The sequence below is a fragment of the Entelurus aequoreus genome, linkage group LG09 (assembly GCF_033978785.1).
Source record: "Entelurus aequoreus isolate RoL-2023_Sb linkage group LG09, RoL_Eaeq_v1.1, whole genome shotgun sequence".
NCBI classification, from domain to species: Eukaryota; Metazoa; Chordata; class Actinopteri; order Syngnathiformes; family Syngnathidae; genus Entelurus; species Entelurus aequoreus.
Window position 1 is genome coordinate 39,904,787 of NC_084739.1, and position 18,405 is coordinate 39,923,191.

General features: G+C 37.4%; 1 protein-coding gene across 1 annotated transcript in view; it reads left to right on the top strand.

Moving 5' to 3' along the window:
* The window catches only part of dntt (deoxynucleotidyltransferase, terminal), a 224,052-nt gene that overhangs the window by 134,124 nt on the left and 71,523 nt on the right, over nt 1-18,405 (top strand). Inside the window, exons 9-10 of the mRNA XM_062058758.1 lie at nt 5,670-5,918; nt 6,194-6,277. Coding sequence (XP_061914742.1) covers nt 5,670-5,918; nt 6,194-6,277 — 333 coding nt within the window. The remainder of the gene's footprint in view (nt 1-5,669; nt 5,919-6,193; nt 6,278-18,405) is intronic.

Genomic DNA, 18,405 nt, shown 5'->3' on the forward strand with positions numbered 1-18,405 from the left:
TTGCCCTGACTCTTCATTGTTGCAATGGTTGCAATTCACTGGCATTAAAATCTATTTTAATTGCTCAAATTCTCAATCCGCTGCATATGTAATTTAATGACTGGTGAATGATGACTTAATGATGATGATGATGAATAAACACCCAATGCAGAACTTGAATTTGTTACATAGTTCTTAACGCACCTCAAAACATGCAAATATGGACTAAGGCTGTCACCTGACTACATTTCATGAAATCAGTCATATAATTCCCTTGACAAAGTACTGTACGGGAGGGGGGAGAAGACGTTGTCGACAACATTGTGAATACTTCCTGAATATTTCAAACCGCACATCACTTGTCCTTTGCTTTCTTTCCACTGTAGTAAACTGGTGCAGGAGTAGATTTATTTCAGAGTAAGGGGTTCGACCCGTGTTAGCCGCAAAGTAGTTCTACACCACTTTCATTTTCAATTGCCCTCCGTAACCATGTCACTACTTCACAGTAATAACGCCTTTCAAACTTCAACATATTGTTTAACAACAACGACATACACAAACATATGTAATGTTAACCTCACTACCATGTTTCTGCATGATTGTAAAACTATAATTTTTCTATATAAAATGTGTTTTTTTGGTAATTATTTTATAGGTGTTTAGAATTGCTCAATTGTTTGAAATACACATACCCTCTTGTTTGCAACATTTAGTGAAGTCACCATGAACATGCTGTAATTAAAGAAAAACTATCCTGAAGATATTTAAATGTAATTACTGCACGGCGGACCGGAGGCATAGAAGATTATGAAGTATTATTTGTACGAGATTAATTTAGGAGTTATCACCAACAGAGGGAAAGCAAATGGAGAATAAAGTGGGAGAAATTATTGAACGCAGGGGGATGCATAATGAGTCTAAATTAACATGCTGAACCTTATTAGAGAGGTCGTTGGATAAACACGTCAACAAATGACCTAAAAAATAATCTACAAAACCAGTGAATTTGGCATGTTGTGTAAATCGTAAATAAAAACAGAATACAATGATTTGCAAATCCTTTTCAACTTATATTCAATTGAATACACTGCAAAGACAAGATATTTAATGTTCGAACTGAGAAGCTTAATTTCACTCAGTAAACGTTTGGGAACTGAGGAGACCGATTTTCTAAACTTTTCAGGTGGAATTCTTTCCCATTCTTGCTTGATGTACAGCTTAAGTTGTTCAACAGTCCGGGGTCTCCGTTGTATTTTAGGCTTCATAATGCACCACACATTTTCAATGGGAGACAGGTCTGGACTACAGGCAGGCCAGTCTAGTACCCGCACTCTTTTACAATGAAGCCACACTGTTGTAACACGTGCATAATGTGGCTTGGCATTGTCTTGCTGAAATAAGCAGGGGCGTCCATGAAAAAGAAGTTGCTTGGATGACAAAAAATGTTGCTCCAAAACCTGTATGTACCTTTCAGCATTAATGGTGCCTTCACAGATGTGTAAGTTACCCATACCTTGGGCACTAATACACCCCCATACTATAACAGATGCTGGCTTTTGAACTTTGCGCCTATAACAATCCGGATGTCCACAGTTTCCAAAAACAATTTGAAATGTGGACTCGTCAGACCACAGAACAGTTTTCCACTTTGCATTAGTCCATCTTAGATGAGCTCGGGCCCAGCGAAGCCGGCTACGTTTCTGGGTGTTGTTGATAAATGGCTATTGCTTTGCATAGTAGAGTTTGTAGCGACAAAATGTAGTTACTGACAGTGGTTTTCTGGAGTGTTCCTGAGCCCATGTGGTGATTTCCTTTACATACTGATGTCGCTTTTGGATGCAGTACCGCCTGAGGGATAGAAGGTCTGTAATATCATTGTTATCGTTGTTCTTAAACTGTTCAACAATTTGCTCAAGCATTTGTTCGCAAAGTGGTGACCCTCGCTCCATCCTTGTTTGTGAATGACTGAGCATTTCATGGAAGCTGCTTTTATACCCAATCAGGGCACCCACCTTTTCCCAGCTAGCCTGTCCACCTGTGGGATGTTCCAAGTAAGTCTTTTTTACCACTTGTGCCAGCTTTTTTGAAACATGTTGCAGGCATCAAATTCCAAATGAGCTAATATTTGCAAACAATAAAGTTTTCCAGTTCGAACGTTAAGTATATTGTCTTTGCAGTCTATTCAATTGTATATAGGTTTAAAAGGAATTGCAAATCATTGTATTCTGTTTTTATTTACGATTTACACAACGTGCCAACTTCACTGGTTTATTTAGATGGCATGATGCACAGAGCGGGTGCTCTTGATTGATCCTTGAATATTGATGCACAATATCTTTTAGCCTCATTGCCATGGATATACAGTATCCTTGAGAACACTGATTCTCAACTGAGTCTGTGACCCATATCTTTGCATGTTAGAGATGTGATGTTCTCAGACGAGCCCTGTCTGTTAAACGGCTCTTTTAGGTAGAGGATTTGAACCCATTCATAGTTGCGAGTCGTTCGTTTGCAAGCCGTTCTTACTCGCACAAATGCGTGTTCTTGAGTCTGAAAACATGGCCTCTAGAAGTGATGTCACATGCAACTCAGCAATAAAAAGGCTTTCTGCGATTCACATCTTGATTACAGTATGAAGCAGTATATTATATATTTCGTAAATTTGAGATACATTTGTTTTTATTAGCTATAATCATCATAATTATTTAGTCATTATGAGATACTTTTTTGAAGTATTTCAGACTGTGTGTTGACTAGTTTTTTGGATGCCTCTTGTCATTAGGGCAATACTTTTCAAATGGTAGGGAGACACGTGTATAGATAGTACTTTATTGATTCCTTCAGGAGAGTTCCCTCAGGAAAATTTAAAAATATTATAGCGTGGAACATGCCTTATCAGTATCATGCAATGGCATGCTTTAAACCCTGCTTCAAAAAGCTGTAGCCATTATTGTATTGTACTGTATTCTTCATTTTGATTTAAAAAAATCGGCACAAATTATTTTATTCATTTTTGTTTTATACATTGTGCTCCTTTGTTAACATTGCTGGTCAATTTGAACTTATTATTATTTATTTAATTCATTAAATTAAATGTTTCAACATTAAATGGTTTAAGTTAGTCAACATTTTTTTATAGTTTTAAATAAGGATGTTTTGTTTTATTTCAGGCAAATTGATGCACTTTAAATTACAATTAAATTATTATTAAGTTACAGACTAAAAACAATATTAATAAAGTTATTATTTGTTGCTAGTTCCCGGGCGCGGCCACCGCTGCTGCTCACTGCTCCCCTCACTTCACAGGGGGTGATCAAGGGTGATGGGTCAAAAGCAGAGAATAATTTTGCCACATCTATTGTGTGTGTGACTATCATGGGTACTTTAACTTTAGCTTTTTAAGTTAATTGTCAAATATATTTGGTAATTCCATCTATGATATTTCTAAAAGAGTATTTGCTTCTGATATTCTGTACATTACATGTTGTACAAGTTAATGGTATTCAAATCTCAGCATGACAATGTTTTCACCTTCTCTCTTCATTAATAAAATGTAATATTCAGCCTGCTTAAAATTCTGTAATTGCGGACTAACTATCAGAACAGGTAAAAAATTATATACACTTTGATTCGATCTGCCAGATAACATTTATTTAGGTAGAAATATCACAGATTAAAACATGATCGTAATGTAAGATGATTTTCATTGTTTTGGTAGTTAGACCGGATGTGACGCACTATCCGCACTATCATTGTGAAGCCGGAAGTGTGTGATTGGTGTGAGGTGTCTTGACATGTTTTGACAAAAGTCTCAGATAAAAGTGACTCTGGTAAGCTCTTATATTGTCTTATTAAAGCAGTTACATTAACAATCTACATTTTATGTTATCAATGCACTCAACTGTAATCCAAACACAGATGTGAAGCTCCTCATCTCGCCAGCAGGCATTCGCTCCATTGATGTCGTCTTATGGCATTCTAAGATTAAATGGTCTTGATTTGTCAGAAGCTGCCATCGCTTTGGATTTAATATTTCCATAATGTCCCTCTTTTGCTCCTCTGCTGCCTTCTTTTTGCCCTCCTTTGCAGTACCTGGTTATGGACTTCCGGGGTGTAGTCGCTCACACACACCTGCAGCCAATTTGCTACTGGGCTACTTAAGCCTCCCTGCCAGTCGTCAGAGGGCCAGTTGATTGTAGATGTTTCACTCACCTCCAATGACTTCTTCCACCTGCTTGGCGTTTCATATTCCTTCGTGGCTCTCCTCACATATACCATTCCAGTGGCTCCGTCCCATTATAGTTGTGTTATATATTTTTTCCCACTCCTTCTGATTGCGTCTTATGTTCTCCTTCCCTTTTTGAGTGCGCTTTTTGTTATTTTTTCCCCTTTTGTTATTTAACATTCTTATTTTTGCTGACTGTTTCTCTTCTGCTTTTACGGTTCAACTCCGGCTTAGCCGATCGTAACACCTTTCTTTGTGCATTTCTGCTAGCTATTTTTGAGCTTGTAGCTTAACAGTAACTGAACGCCATTGCATTTCCCCACACCACGGAATGGACCGAGTGACAAAAAAGAGTCAGGACACATGCGCGACGATTGCACGTAAAAACAAAAATATTGCGCCGTTAAAGGAACTTATAGTTAACGCTTAATTGCCTCAACTTTAATTTATACACATGTATAACGGGCAAGACTGGTAATACACTAAGGGCCTGACCTATGAAAGGTGTGCGTGTATTAATACACGTGCAAACCTGATAGCACACGCAAAACTGATCTACTAAGATTGTGCGCAGAGGATTGGGTTTCTTAAATTAGCAAAATAGAAATTCATTTAGCATGTCTGTCTTTATATATATGCTAAATATCAGAACACCCACAATACTGTGAAGAGATGCAAATATAATCATTTAACACTTGAAATGTGATTTATCAAGACTGAAACTTTTCTGAGTCTGTATCTACAATGTTTGTGCAATCTAGCATATCCATCCATTTTCTACCGCTTGTCCCACTAGTTACGCACAAATGGCATGGATATTGGAGTTTATTGTGCTGCAAAGACAGAAGATTGAGAGAATATTCCATCTGGGTGCATGTGAACATATTTGGACTGTTAGAAATAAAAATCTTATCAGATTATGCCCTTTATTTAAACCATTCTCTTCACAGTTTAAATCATTTTAAGACAGCAACTTCAGTTTCACACTGTATGTTATAGAAAAAACATGTTTTGTAATAATACAAACTTAGCAAAGGCCTTAAAATACATGTTGTGGTCAACTTTTATTGTACAATTTTAGTAATAATGTGACATGCTGCAATGTTACAGTACATACTAGGCAACTACTAGCTATCTAACTTGAACCCTCTTCAAGTCCACAAACTGGGATCCTCTTATAACATTCTTTTTCACTGTTATATAAAGTCATGCGCTTTAGATGAAAGCTGACCGTTTTTTTTTTGCAAGAACCCAGGTGTATCAACTTGTGAAAGATGTCCTTTTTAAAGTCACTTCTATAAAAATATATATTTCTCGATTCATTATTTATGAAGTTTGCCTTTCACATATAAAGCATATCCTACACGGCAAATTTGTAAAAAAAAAAAAAAAAAAAAAAAAAAAGGGACATTCATTCTTTTTACAAACAGGTTTGACCTAGATCGTCTCTCTTTGCTTTCTCCAGGGGATTGTTCTTTACTGTGATTACCAGCCCTCCACCTTTCACATATCAAAGCTCCCTTGCCAGAAGTATGACGCAATGGACTACTTCGCAAAGTGCTTCCTGATCCTGCGCTTGGAGGCTAGCCAGGTGGATGGCGGTCTCAACTGTACTGAGGGAGACAACAGGGGCTGGAGGGCAGTGCGTCTGGACTTAGTATCGCCACCAATGGATCGTTATGCCTTTGCTCTCCTGGGATGGACTGGCTCCACGGTACGATGGGGTGGTGGTGGGTGAAATAATGCATGAGACAAAATACAGATCCCTCCCTTGACCATGGTTACTCAATGAATACACTTATTATGAAATATTTTTGATTGTGAAATTGGTTTGTATAATTCAAAGTTTAGACACAAGTAGCGTGTATTATTTCATCAAAAACATGTCTGATTACATTAAAAAGTGGTTATTTTCTGACATTACCATAAAAATACACTTTAGCAGATACTTTGTTTACTTGAACAACATTTTCGTATCTTCCCCAACAGCAGTTTGACAGAGATATGAGGAGATTTGCCCGGATGGAGAAGAGGATGATTTTGGACAATCATACTCTTTATGACAAAACCAAGGTACCGTCCACATAAAGTGCACTAATAGATGTTAACAAACAATTTATTTTACAGGAATGCTTTGTGAATTTCAGGTTTAAATAGGTTTTGAAATACTGCTGTAAAATATACCAACTGTCAACATGTAACAGTATTGCAGTATATGTATAGATAGGGGGATACCTCTGTTGTTGTTCGTAATCCATTCCAAAAGATCAGACTAAGACAAATCATATGAAAACCAAATCAAATGTTCCCCCCAAAAATATCAACGCAAAACACATTCTATAGATAATAATTAAAGTTTTACATAAATAAATCGATAAAAAATACATATGAATAAACATTTAACATATGTATCTTTAATGAAAACGCTTGTTGATTAGCACTACAATAAGCGGAGAGGGAGGAGAGAAAGGGAAATTTCTCTCTTGGATTCAATAATGATTCTCACCTTCTTTATAAAAGTGCTTGCAACTTTCTTTGGCTTAGGGATGTGAAGTCAGGGTGAAGCAAGTATGGCAGAGCCTTACATGGTTGGACAATCATGAGTAAAAAAATAATAAAAAAACCCAAACAAAAAACAAACAAACAAAAAAGAAATAAATATATATATATATATATATATATATATATATATATATATATATATATATATATATATATATATATATATATATATATATATATATATATATATATATATATATATATATATATATATACACTACCGTTCAAAAGTTTGGGGTCACATTGAAATGTCCGTATTTTTGAAGGAAAAGCACTGTACTTTTCAATGAAGATAACTTTAAACTAGTCTTAACTTGAAAGAAATACACTCTATACATTGCTAATGTGGTAAATGACTATTCTAGCTGCCAATGTCTGGTTTTTGGTGCAATATCTACATAGGTGTATAGAGGCCCATTTCCAGCAACTATCACTCCAGTGTTCTAATGGTACAATGTGTTTGCTCATTGGCTCAGAAGGCTAATTGATGATTAGAAAACCCTTGTGCAATCATGTTCACACATCTGAAAACAGTTTAGCTCGTTACAGAAGCTACAAAACTGACCTTCCTTTGAGTAGATTGAGTTTCTGGAGCATCACATTTGTGGGGTCAATTAAACGCTCAAAATGGCCAGAAAAAGAGAACTTTCATCTGAAACTCGACAGTCTATTCTTGTTCTTAGAAATGAAGGCTATTCCACAAAATTGTTTGGGTGACCCCAAACTTTTGAACGGTAGTGTATATATATATATATATATATATATATATATATATATATATATATATATATATATATATATATATATATATATATATATATATATATATATATATATATATATATATATATATATATATATATATATATATATATATATTCAGTCTAAGCCCGGGCCCCTGGAGAGGGGTCCAGACTGAGGCCAAGGAAGACAAAAAACCTCATAGCCATAGCACACATAAACATGTGTGTAAGAGGGAAACATCAAAGAACACCAAGGACATTAAAGACATTTAAAGAGCAGAGCTGATGCAACCAGCTGCCACTCCAGCAGTGCCATTTCTACATACAGCAACAAAAGTAAAACCAGAGGAGCTCTTGTTTCCATCTGGCCTAGTAGGGAAACAAAAAATGTTTAAACAATAATATATATTGCATACACACGATTGCACCATGCATAGACAAGCAACCAAACAAAAACATAATTTCAACACCCATATACACTGTGGTGGCCTCTGCGGTGTTCCACGCCATCGTCTGCTGGTGTGGGGTGAGCATGGCCAGAGACAAAGCAACCAAGAGAGCCAACTCCACCCTCGACCGCCCACTAACTCTCGGCCAGTATCCAGTCTGCATGGATGAGCGGATGCGTCTAAGGAGACCGAGGTGTCCGATACATGCTCATTCAGCCAAGACACTGAAGCTTGTCCGTCCTGGAGCTCAGTGATACCTCTGCAGCCCTGTCTCTTCATCCGCATCTCCTCCAGTCTCTCCAAACGGACTCTGGTGTGGCAGAGACCCAGCAGCTGGTCTCCATGGCCAAAAGGCTCCCGGGAGGCAGATCCAGAAGTTCACAAAAAAGCACCGAAGAAGTCACGAAAGTGCCACCCCTTGTCCCACAGCCCCAAAGGGTCCCGAACCAAAAGGCAAAACAAACACATGAAAACAAGAGGGAAACACCAGGAGCATAAAATGTTGATGCAAGAGCACAATGCTGCAGCCACTACAGCGGCGCCATCTTGGAAAAAAAGTTAAGATATTAATTAGTTAAGATGTTAAGATTATATCTAAACAAAGGACATTTATCCATTAAAATATGTTGGTGTTTGACGGAGAAGCAGCTTGAAGAAGATACCACAGAAGAAGGTAAATACTATACAATATTATTACATTACTTAATGAAACTAATTTAGTTGTGTGTAGTTCATTTTACTGCATTGTTTGTGATACAATATTTCTTCACCAGAAGTTGTTTGTCTTATTTTAAAGCATGTTATGTGTTAAATTTGTGATGTTTTTGGGGGGCCCAGAATGGATGAATGGGTTTTATATTCATTTCAATGGAGAATATTGATTTGAGATCCGAGTATTTTGGTTTACGAACTCCGCCACAGATCCAATTAAACTCATCAGCCGAGGTACCATTTCATGCGTGTTTGTGTGGACATGGCCTAAATCCGCAGCAGAAAGAAACGTGACATGATCAGTTATACTTATTGATCAGTAACAATTGGGTGTGTGGAGTGTTTTTGTCAATTTGGCTTTAGACTTTGTTGATTTGCTAACTTTCAGACGTGCCACAGTTGACAGTATTCTGTGTATTCATGCCTTTTGAGTCTAACAAGAGAAGCATGTGCAGCTTATGCTAGAGTTTATATTGAACAGTTTGCCTAACAGCTCATGCTGGCAAAGGCAGAGCATTAAAAAGCAGAGAATGTGTTTCAATCTTCTTCTGCTTCACTTTCATTTTTTATGCTTACTTCAAGTTGCAGTTTAGTATTGACAACTGCATGACACAATTTGTATTTGTAAATGTATTTTCATCTGCGCGAGCAAAGTTTTATCATCGTCCCACAGAGTATTTAACACCACAGCTTTCTGTGTTTCTAAAAGGTTTCCGCTTTGCGATATTTGCAAAAACATTGGAATATGCCTTTGAAAGTGTTTGCTTACTTTCAATGTTAGTTAAACTGTGTTACATGTACTCCAGGATTAAAGTTGGTAGGAGGAGTGTATGCATCATGAATGAAGATGTCAGAGCAGTTGGGCAGAATCAGGACATCCAGATAAGCATGGAGAAGTGAAGCATGACTAACCTTACATGACTAACCTGAAGCATGTAAAAAGAACCCGAGCATTATTTTGTCCACATGGCTCACTGCTTGACAGTGGGAACTTGAGCTATGAAAAATACTTCCTTCCAAAAGAAAGGTAGATTATTAAAGTGGGAAAGGTTTATACTACGCTACAACTCGATGTTCTGTCGTAGAAAACAAACATCTTGGCAACCATCAATATATGAGACAGCCCTTTCTACAAAGCCTGTGTTTATCCCTTCTTTGCATTCCACTCCATTTACAATGCATAGGGAGAAACAACTCTTTGAGCTGGTAACTAAGAAAGACGACGTATCAAGCATATAAGTTTGCATATTGATATGGGAGCCCCCGCCCCCGTCATTGCAATGTCCCATCAGCGGCTCCCTGGGGGACAAAGGTCATGGCCTCAAGATCACTGCGTGGCAATTTCATGACAGTTTTTATACGCAACTAGGCAACTCAGATGGTGTTTATTGAAATGCAAGGGCAATGCTAGGCTTGCTGACAGTGCAGCCATCCGTGCAGTGAAATAGACAGGAGAAGTCACACAATACGCATATATTTAAACATTGCATGAGGTGGAGGTCAGAAGACTTTGTGGAAAGAATGCTTTGGAAGTCAGAGGTCAGTGATATTGGATGACAAACCCATCCACCCATACGGTACTTTTCTTTGTGCTCTGGGAATCAGACAAGGGCCTATCCGTAAACTGTCCCCACAAACAGAATTGTCCAAAATGTGAAAGTGAAGATTGACAGGGAGCCAAACCAACAAGTGCTTAATTCATTTATTGATTCAGAAATATTGTTCACCCATGTTGGCCGCTCATGGTAGCTGTGTCGGTATTTCACAGTACGGTAGTTCCTAGTTCCAGATCATCAGAAATCTAAAAGGTTGCATTAACACGAAAGTCTGCCTTGACCAAAACACTGACATTTTTGGCATTTTTTGTAAAATCGCTTACATTTAAGGGCTAAAGTGCTGTAATATGGCGACATAGTTTTGTTTTTTTAAAGGGGAACTGCACTTAAAAAAAAAAAAAATCACATTCATATTCACAATCCTTCTGAAAAACAAGCACACGTTTTTCTTTTTTTAATGCATTCCAAAAATTAAATAAATGCAAGCAAAATTCTGCTTACAATTGAGCCTATAGGAGTCGCTCTATTCTGCCTATAAAGCCCTTAAAAAACATCCAAACACCTCCATTAAGGTTTTATATACAGGTGCGCTGTAAGTATATATGGAATGTAGTAACAGTCACATTCATAATAACCATACCGCAGTGCATTAATTTCAAAAACGCATCACGACGTTCGCTTTTTCCTTTGATAACATCACTGATTATTACTGCCACAAGGCTCTAACATCGGCCCGCTTCTTTTCTTCATGTATATAAATGACCTGCCTTCTGTATGTGACAATGTTAAAATCCAGATGTATGCAGATGAAACGGTTATTTATATTTGGGGAAAAGACGCTGAAACGGTTACCAAAAAATCCTAAACGTTAAACGTTAAAGTACCCATGATTGTCACACACACACTAGGTGTGGCGAAATTATTCTCTGCATTTGACCTATCACCCTTTATCACACCCTGGGAGATGAGGGGAGCAGTGAGCAGCAGCTGTGGCTGCGCCCGGGAATCATTTTTGGTGATTTAACCCCCAATTCCAACCCTTGATGCTGAGTGCCAAGCAGAGAGGTAAGATGGCTACATGACTCCAGTCTTACATTAAACATTAAGACAACGGCAACAAAGTATTTTGTAAACAAATACAAAACGTCATCCTTTCCAAATACAACTTTTAATAAGGAAATAATACAAAATGTTAGAGAATATCGTAATCTCGGTGTCATTTTGAGTTGAGTTGAGTTGAGTTTGAGTTTATTTCGAACATGCAAGCATACAACATGATACATCACAATTTCCAGTTTCTCTTTTCAACATGATCGAAAAGGAGTAGGAAGAAGCAGAGCTTATTTAATCCTACCTCTTTTCTTTTACATAACAGTTGCTAAAAATTTGGTTCACTTCCTGTTCTCAATTTATTTTAGACCCAACACTTGACTTTAAAAAACATCAAACAGATGTGCCAGAGTCTTAAATACAACAAACCTTTTCAAATGTATCAGGAATTCGTTAACACTGGAGGCAGCTCAAACTTATTTTAATGCAATGATTATATCTTGTTATTATTATTCTATTACAAGTTGGTGCCAGGCAAGCAAAATCACACTGAGGCCATTGGAAACCTTGCACAAACAATCGCTCAAAATCCTTGCCCGAAAACCATACTTGCCAACCTTGAGACCTCCGATACTGGGATTTGGGATGTGGGGGTGGGGGTGCGTGGTCGGGGTGCGTGGTCGGGGGTGGGGCGGGGGCGTGGTTGGGGGCGTGGTTAAGAGGGGAATATATTTAAGCTAGAATTCACCAACTCAAGTATTTCATATATATATATATATATATATATATATATATATATATATATATGTATATGTACAAAATACTTGACTTTTAGTGAATTCTAGCTATATATATATATATATATATATTTAATTTATTATACATATAAATAAAATAAATACCTGAATTTCAGTGTTCTGGAGGCTATCCAGTAGATGGCAGTATTGTCCTGTTTAAGAGTGTCACAACATTGCTGTTTACGGCAGAAGAACTGCTTTACGGTAGACTAAACGTGACTGCTGTTGTTGTGTGTTGTTACCGCGCTGGGAGGACGTTAATCAAACTGCCTAACAATAAACCCACATAAGAAACCAAGAACTCGCCCTCGATCATTCTACAGTTATGACGTCATAGGGCAGGCAAGCTGTTTATATTGTGGGAAAGCGGACGTGAGAACAGGCTGTCCCCACTCAGGTCCGCATTGAGCTGGAGGGGGCGTGGCCTCCAGCTCCAGCTGAATACTGGGAGTTTGTCGGGAGAAAATTTCTGCCGGGAGGTTATCGGGAGAGGCACTGAATACCGGGAGTCTCCCGCTAAAAACGGGAGGGTTGGCGAGTATGCCGAAAACCACAACACCACCATCACTGTTTAGTTCTTCAAAAATACAGACTGTTAAATTTTGCTAACATTCAAAGATTAGCATCAATACGAATGGCCCATCGAATCCTAAATAACAGTGCACCAGCGCCACTTAAGCACTTTGTCCAGTTTACATCTGCTGTGACAACTAGAAACACATGAGCCTCCACCAGGGGGAAGTGTAGCATACCCAGATGTAAAACATATTTTGCACAATCAGCCTTTTCATATAAAGCAATAAAGGAATGGAACGACCTCGCAACAAACTTGAAAAGTCAAACAGAATACTCTTCATTCACAATTGATCTTAAAAAGTGGCTTTGGAGCAATCAAAGCTGCTCACACGGTCATTGAAGTGGACACTATGTTTGACATGTCAACTTAATGTGTGTTATATTTATGCATGAGAGCATTTTGTTGTAAGCTGTGAAGTTTGTCTGTTAAAATCATAGTTGTTTATTTTACAAAAGATGACAGATGTGAACAAGAGCATGTATTGTCTACGTGGGATGATGTAAATGAGGTCTGGTTCTACTGTATAAGTATAAGTCAGTGAAAGGGCATTTTATGACTTCTTAATTTGATTACATGCTATAATATAATTTTTTTGTTATAATTGTATTGCATGTGTTTGTATATTTTTAGTTTACGTAACCAGGCACTGCAGATGGAAATGAGCTATTTAGCTATAATCTGGTGCAGAACATATCTATCTTTGAGCCTAATGTCTCTGTGCATTGTCCCTTCAAATAAAGACTAAACTAAAACTAACTAAAACTACTCACTGCAGACTTCATGAGAGCCAACAGACATGATAAAACATCACGTATTGTACAATGTCTGCTTTTCCTGGGATGCCGACTCTTAGAATGTGTATATATTCCTCGCTAAAAAAGGCGGTGTGCAAACCAGCATCTTTCGCTGTCTTTCTTGCCATCTTTGGGTCTAAGTTGGCTTTCAAAATGTACCAACTTCCCAGTTTATGGTTTAAGTTGATTTCAAACATGCATACAATAACAACATGATACATCACAATTTCCAGTTTCTCTTTTTAATGTGTTCGGAAAAGAGTAGGAAGAAGCAGATCTTATTTAATCCTTCCCCTTATCCATTTCATAGCAATTACTAACACTTTTATTCACTTTAAATGAATAGTGATGTAAGTTGTATTTCATATGAGATTAATAAGATGATGTAATTTCCAATACATTCAAAATGTTTAGCATTATTCTTCTTTGTGCTTTGTAAACACTTTCAGTTTGAATCATATTAGTACATTGTTTTACTTCGTTACCTAATCCATTCCATCATTTATTCCACATACTGATATACTTGTTGTACGTGTACACAAATGTTTTAGATACAATTTTCTTCTAGGTTATATTTCTCCTCTTTTGTTGACAAGGATTGTTGTACATTTTTGGGTAGCAGGTTATAGTTTGCTCTGTGCATAATTTCCATAAAACCCAACAAATAATCTTACAAAAGCCGCCAGGAATGCTTCTTTACATTTCGTGACTTTAATATTAACCCAGTATTAGTGATGTTGGGTGCCCACACAGGGGTGCCCACACTTTTTCAGCAGGCAAGCTACTTTTTTAATGACCAAGTCGATGTGAACTACCTCATCTTCATACCTATATATATTATTTGTTTATTTATTTAACATACGTTTTTTTGTTAACATGTCAAAGGTGTTTAGTAAAAAGACAAGTATGTTTAACCATATAGATTATTTCATGAAGACAAGAATATAAGTTGTGTATTACCTTATTCTGATGATTTCATTGATTGGAATCAGCCAGGATTCATAGTAGTGCTGATAACTTCCACAATTTCGAATTTACATTGTGAAGGAGTCCTCCTTTCTGTCCAATACCACATGAATGTGGTTTATTTTTGGCATCTTATTTGTCCAGCTTGCATTCTCGTTTTTAGACACTTTACAAGGAATACATTGATGGAAAACTCTGTAGCTTGCTAGCTTGTGTGCTCTAGCTTTCTCTTAGTTTCAAGTTTATTCACAATACCATAGAACAATTACAATAGTAGTGAATATCATTTAAGCTGAGATAGGCTCCAGCGCCCCCCGCAACCCGAAGGGAATAAGCAGTAGAAAATGGATGGATGGATGAATATCATTTAAAGATGTTGGTAAGTGAAAGGGTCCCCCAAATAAGCTTTTTGAGACTCTTATTTTGTTAGTGCAGGCAGGATGGAGCAGGGCTTTTATTGTAAAGACAGGAACTGTGCGGTCGGTCTTTAGACTTTTAACAGCAGGTATGGCGCAAGAGTCCGTTGAAATAAAAAGTGTTTCTCGCATTCATGCCGGTCGTTTTTTCTTAATACTGAGCTCGCAGCAGCCAGCGTCATCTCACAAGAAATCCGGGTGCCGTAAATGTCAATCAAGTGACGTCATGGTGAAGATTGATGGTCACTAATTTATAGTTGTTTTTTTTTTATGTCTGGCTGGCGATCAACTGACACATCCTCCGCGATCAACCGGTACTCACGTTCGACCTAATGGGCACTCCTGCTTTACAGATAATGTAATATGATTGTTCATGTTTTTCAGTCAGTACAGATTGTTTTACTATCACATTGTGTTGTGCATTACAAACTCAAAAGCGTTTCAGCTGCTGACGCAAAAGCTATCTTATCTCTTACCTTAGCTAGCTTACGGCTAAAGCCTTGGCAAGCCGTCCCAAGACGATGTCTTTCTACGCTAGAAATATTGTTCCTCGGTGTTCGCTCTTACAATAAGAACGTAGCAACAGCTTGTTTATTATACAGGTTACGGAACGTAAATTAAGTATTGTTGACGGTTTTTGGATGCATTTTTAAAGTGATTTAGTGGCAGACTGGATTGCTCCCATTATGCAAAAAATGCACGCAAAAACAAACAACAAAAAAAACTCTAATTTTGTCTCTCATTAGAATTATGAACAATGGGCAAAATTCCCAAACAAGTGCAGTTCCCTTTAAGAGACAATCCTTAGTAGATCAGCTTTGCTTGAGCTATCCAGTTTACATGTGTTTGTTTGCACGCAAACCTTCAGTAGATCAGACCCTTTGTGTTTCAGGACTTACACTTTTAAATGTTTGCTCTGGTTAAGAGAGGAGTTTTTTTTTTTTTTTTTGCTGTTATTCATTTCCGATAGATCAGTGTTCTTAAATGGCACTTCCAGCTTTCCCGGGCTGTTCAAAGTGGCCTGTAGTTGGATGTCAAAGAAACATGTGAGCCATGAGTATGGATGTCTGATTAAAGGGGAGACAATACCGTTAGGGACCAAAGGCGGTCATTTGGAGGACTTAAATCTTGTGGGCCTCAGAGAGGCTCTCAGTGGATACAAGTTGGCTTCCGTCCTATTATAAAATGCTTAAAAATTATGAGAGATAACAGCGTCATACTGACACTAATGATTTCCCAATTAGATACTTGCTCAGGGGGAATCTTTGAGGAGCCTTGACAACTGGCACACATAGACACAATAACTCTGGTTTCATGCACAGTAAATAGGGCTCCAAAATCCAGTTTCTTTACAGAGCTTAAAATCATGGAAGTAGACAGGTGAAGTGAAACAGCGCAAATTGCCAAACACAATCCCTCAGCTCATGGATTTTTGTAAATGCAGGAATTATTCACAGCCATAAAACAAGCTTGTGTGAAGGAAATGCTTTGTGAAAAAAAACACCCAACTTTTTTTTTTTGGTTTATATTTATTTGGAACATGTATGCAATTACAAGTGATACATCACATAGTTTAGATATTTACATTTCTCTTTGCAACATGTTCGAAAAGGAGTAGGAAGAAACCAAGATTATTTAATCCTACCCCTTTTCCATTTCATTGCAATTACTGGCACACTGGACCCCAAAAAGGGACAGGCAGTAGAAAATGGATGGATGGATGTTCACTTCCTGTCCTCATTTTGTAACGCAATTCATATCAATGAAATACAACAGATATCCTAATGATAGTTAAGGCAGTTATGATTCACATATGAGATGAATAATATCTCATTTTTAAAAATGTTCAAGATGTTCATTAAAATTATTCTTCCTTTTAGTTTGAACAGCCTCTTAAACTGAACCATATTAGTACATTGTTTAACGTATTTGCTTTTTCTATTCTACAATTTATTTCCACATACTGATATACTAAATGTTTTAAGTGCTGTATGTGCATACAAATGTTTTAAACTACAGTTTATAATTACATAGAAACTAGTAATGAATGAAAATGAGTAAAATTAACTGTTAAAGGTTAGTAGTATGTCCAAAGACATGCACCTGGGGATAGGTTGATTGGCAACACTAAATTGGCCCTAGTGTGTGAATGTGAGTGTGAATGTTGTCTGTCTATCTGTGTTGGCCCTGCGATGAGGTGGCAACTTGTCCAGGGTGTACACCGCCTTCCGCCCGATTGTAGCTGAGATAGGCTCCAGCGCCCCCCGCGACCCCGAAGGGAATAAGCGGTAGAAAATGGATGGATGGATGGAGGTTAGTAGTATTAGTGGACCAGCAGCACGCACAATCATGTGTGCTTACGGACTGTATCCCTTGCAGACTGTATTGATCTATATTGATATATAATGTAGGAACCAGAATATTAATAGCAAAAAGAAACAACCCTTTTGTGTGAATGAGTGTAAATGGGGGAGAGAGGTGTTTTGGGTTGGTGCACTAATTGTAAGTGTATCTTGTGTTTTTAATGTTGATTTAATAAAAAAAACAAAAACAAAAACAAAAAAAGATCCGATACCGATAATAAAAAAAACCATACCGATAATTTCCGATATTACATTTTAAAGCATAAATCTTAAATGGACATCTCTAATAAACAATTATTGCTACTGTAGGAAAAAAAAGTTTGTGTCTGGATCTCTGTCATTTTCCACTTCCACTCTTCATGGTCAATATGGCAAAGGAATACTGCCAGTGTGTGTCATGGTTGTGATTATATTGTTTACAGGTATTGATATGTATTTTTCTTGATGACAATTCCATTTAATTCAATTAATATTTTACAGTTAGTGGTCTATGTTCGTTTTATTTTGTCTTGTTTTTTTAGGGTGCATGCTTTCCTGGTTATGTCTCCGTTTGACTTTGTTAAATGCTCATTTATACAAACATCTGCTCCTTTTAGCTTTTTTCCTTGCTTTAGTAGTGCAGACTTGTGTTTCCTGTTGGCAAATCGTATTATAACTGCTGACTTCTTAGCTAAATTAGTTTGCCCTCACCAAGTTCCTTCGTTGTAAATCCCCCTACTGCCAAATCCTATAATCTGGCAAGTTACCAAAAAGCTTGCTGCAGGAACCACATTGTTTTAATTGGTTGAGCTGGCTAAATCTACATCGACCGAGTGATCGGATCAAACAGTAGTGCTCAATTAATTGATCTGCATATTGCAAATTGGCAAAGCTCTTCAACAATAGTGTTACATTTAGGTATGTCCAAAAATTTTAACTAGACGTCATTTTGTAGAGTTCTTTTCTCCTGGATGAGCATTATTTGAGCAATTTTTGTGGGCTGCCAATACCGCCTCATGCTACAACTTGTGATGACGGCACTGGAAATATACAAATATATAAAGAAAGAGCAAAGGAAAATGGTGAGCAAAATAATTCCTTAATTGGGGTTAAAGTGCTTTTCCTTTGAATGTTTTCTCTCTCATTTGCACAAGAGCAGGTGAAATTATTTTACAATACAGACACCTGGTACTCTCTGTAGTTTAGTAAATGAACGTCCCTAGCCACATAATCCTTTT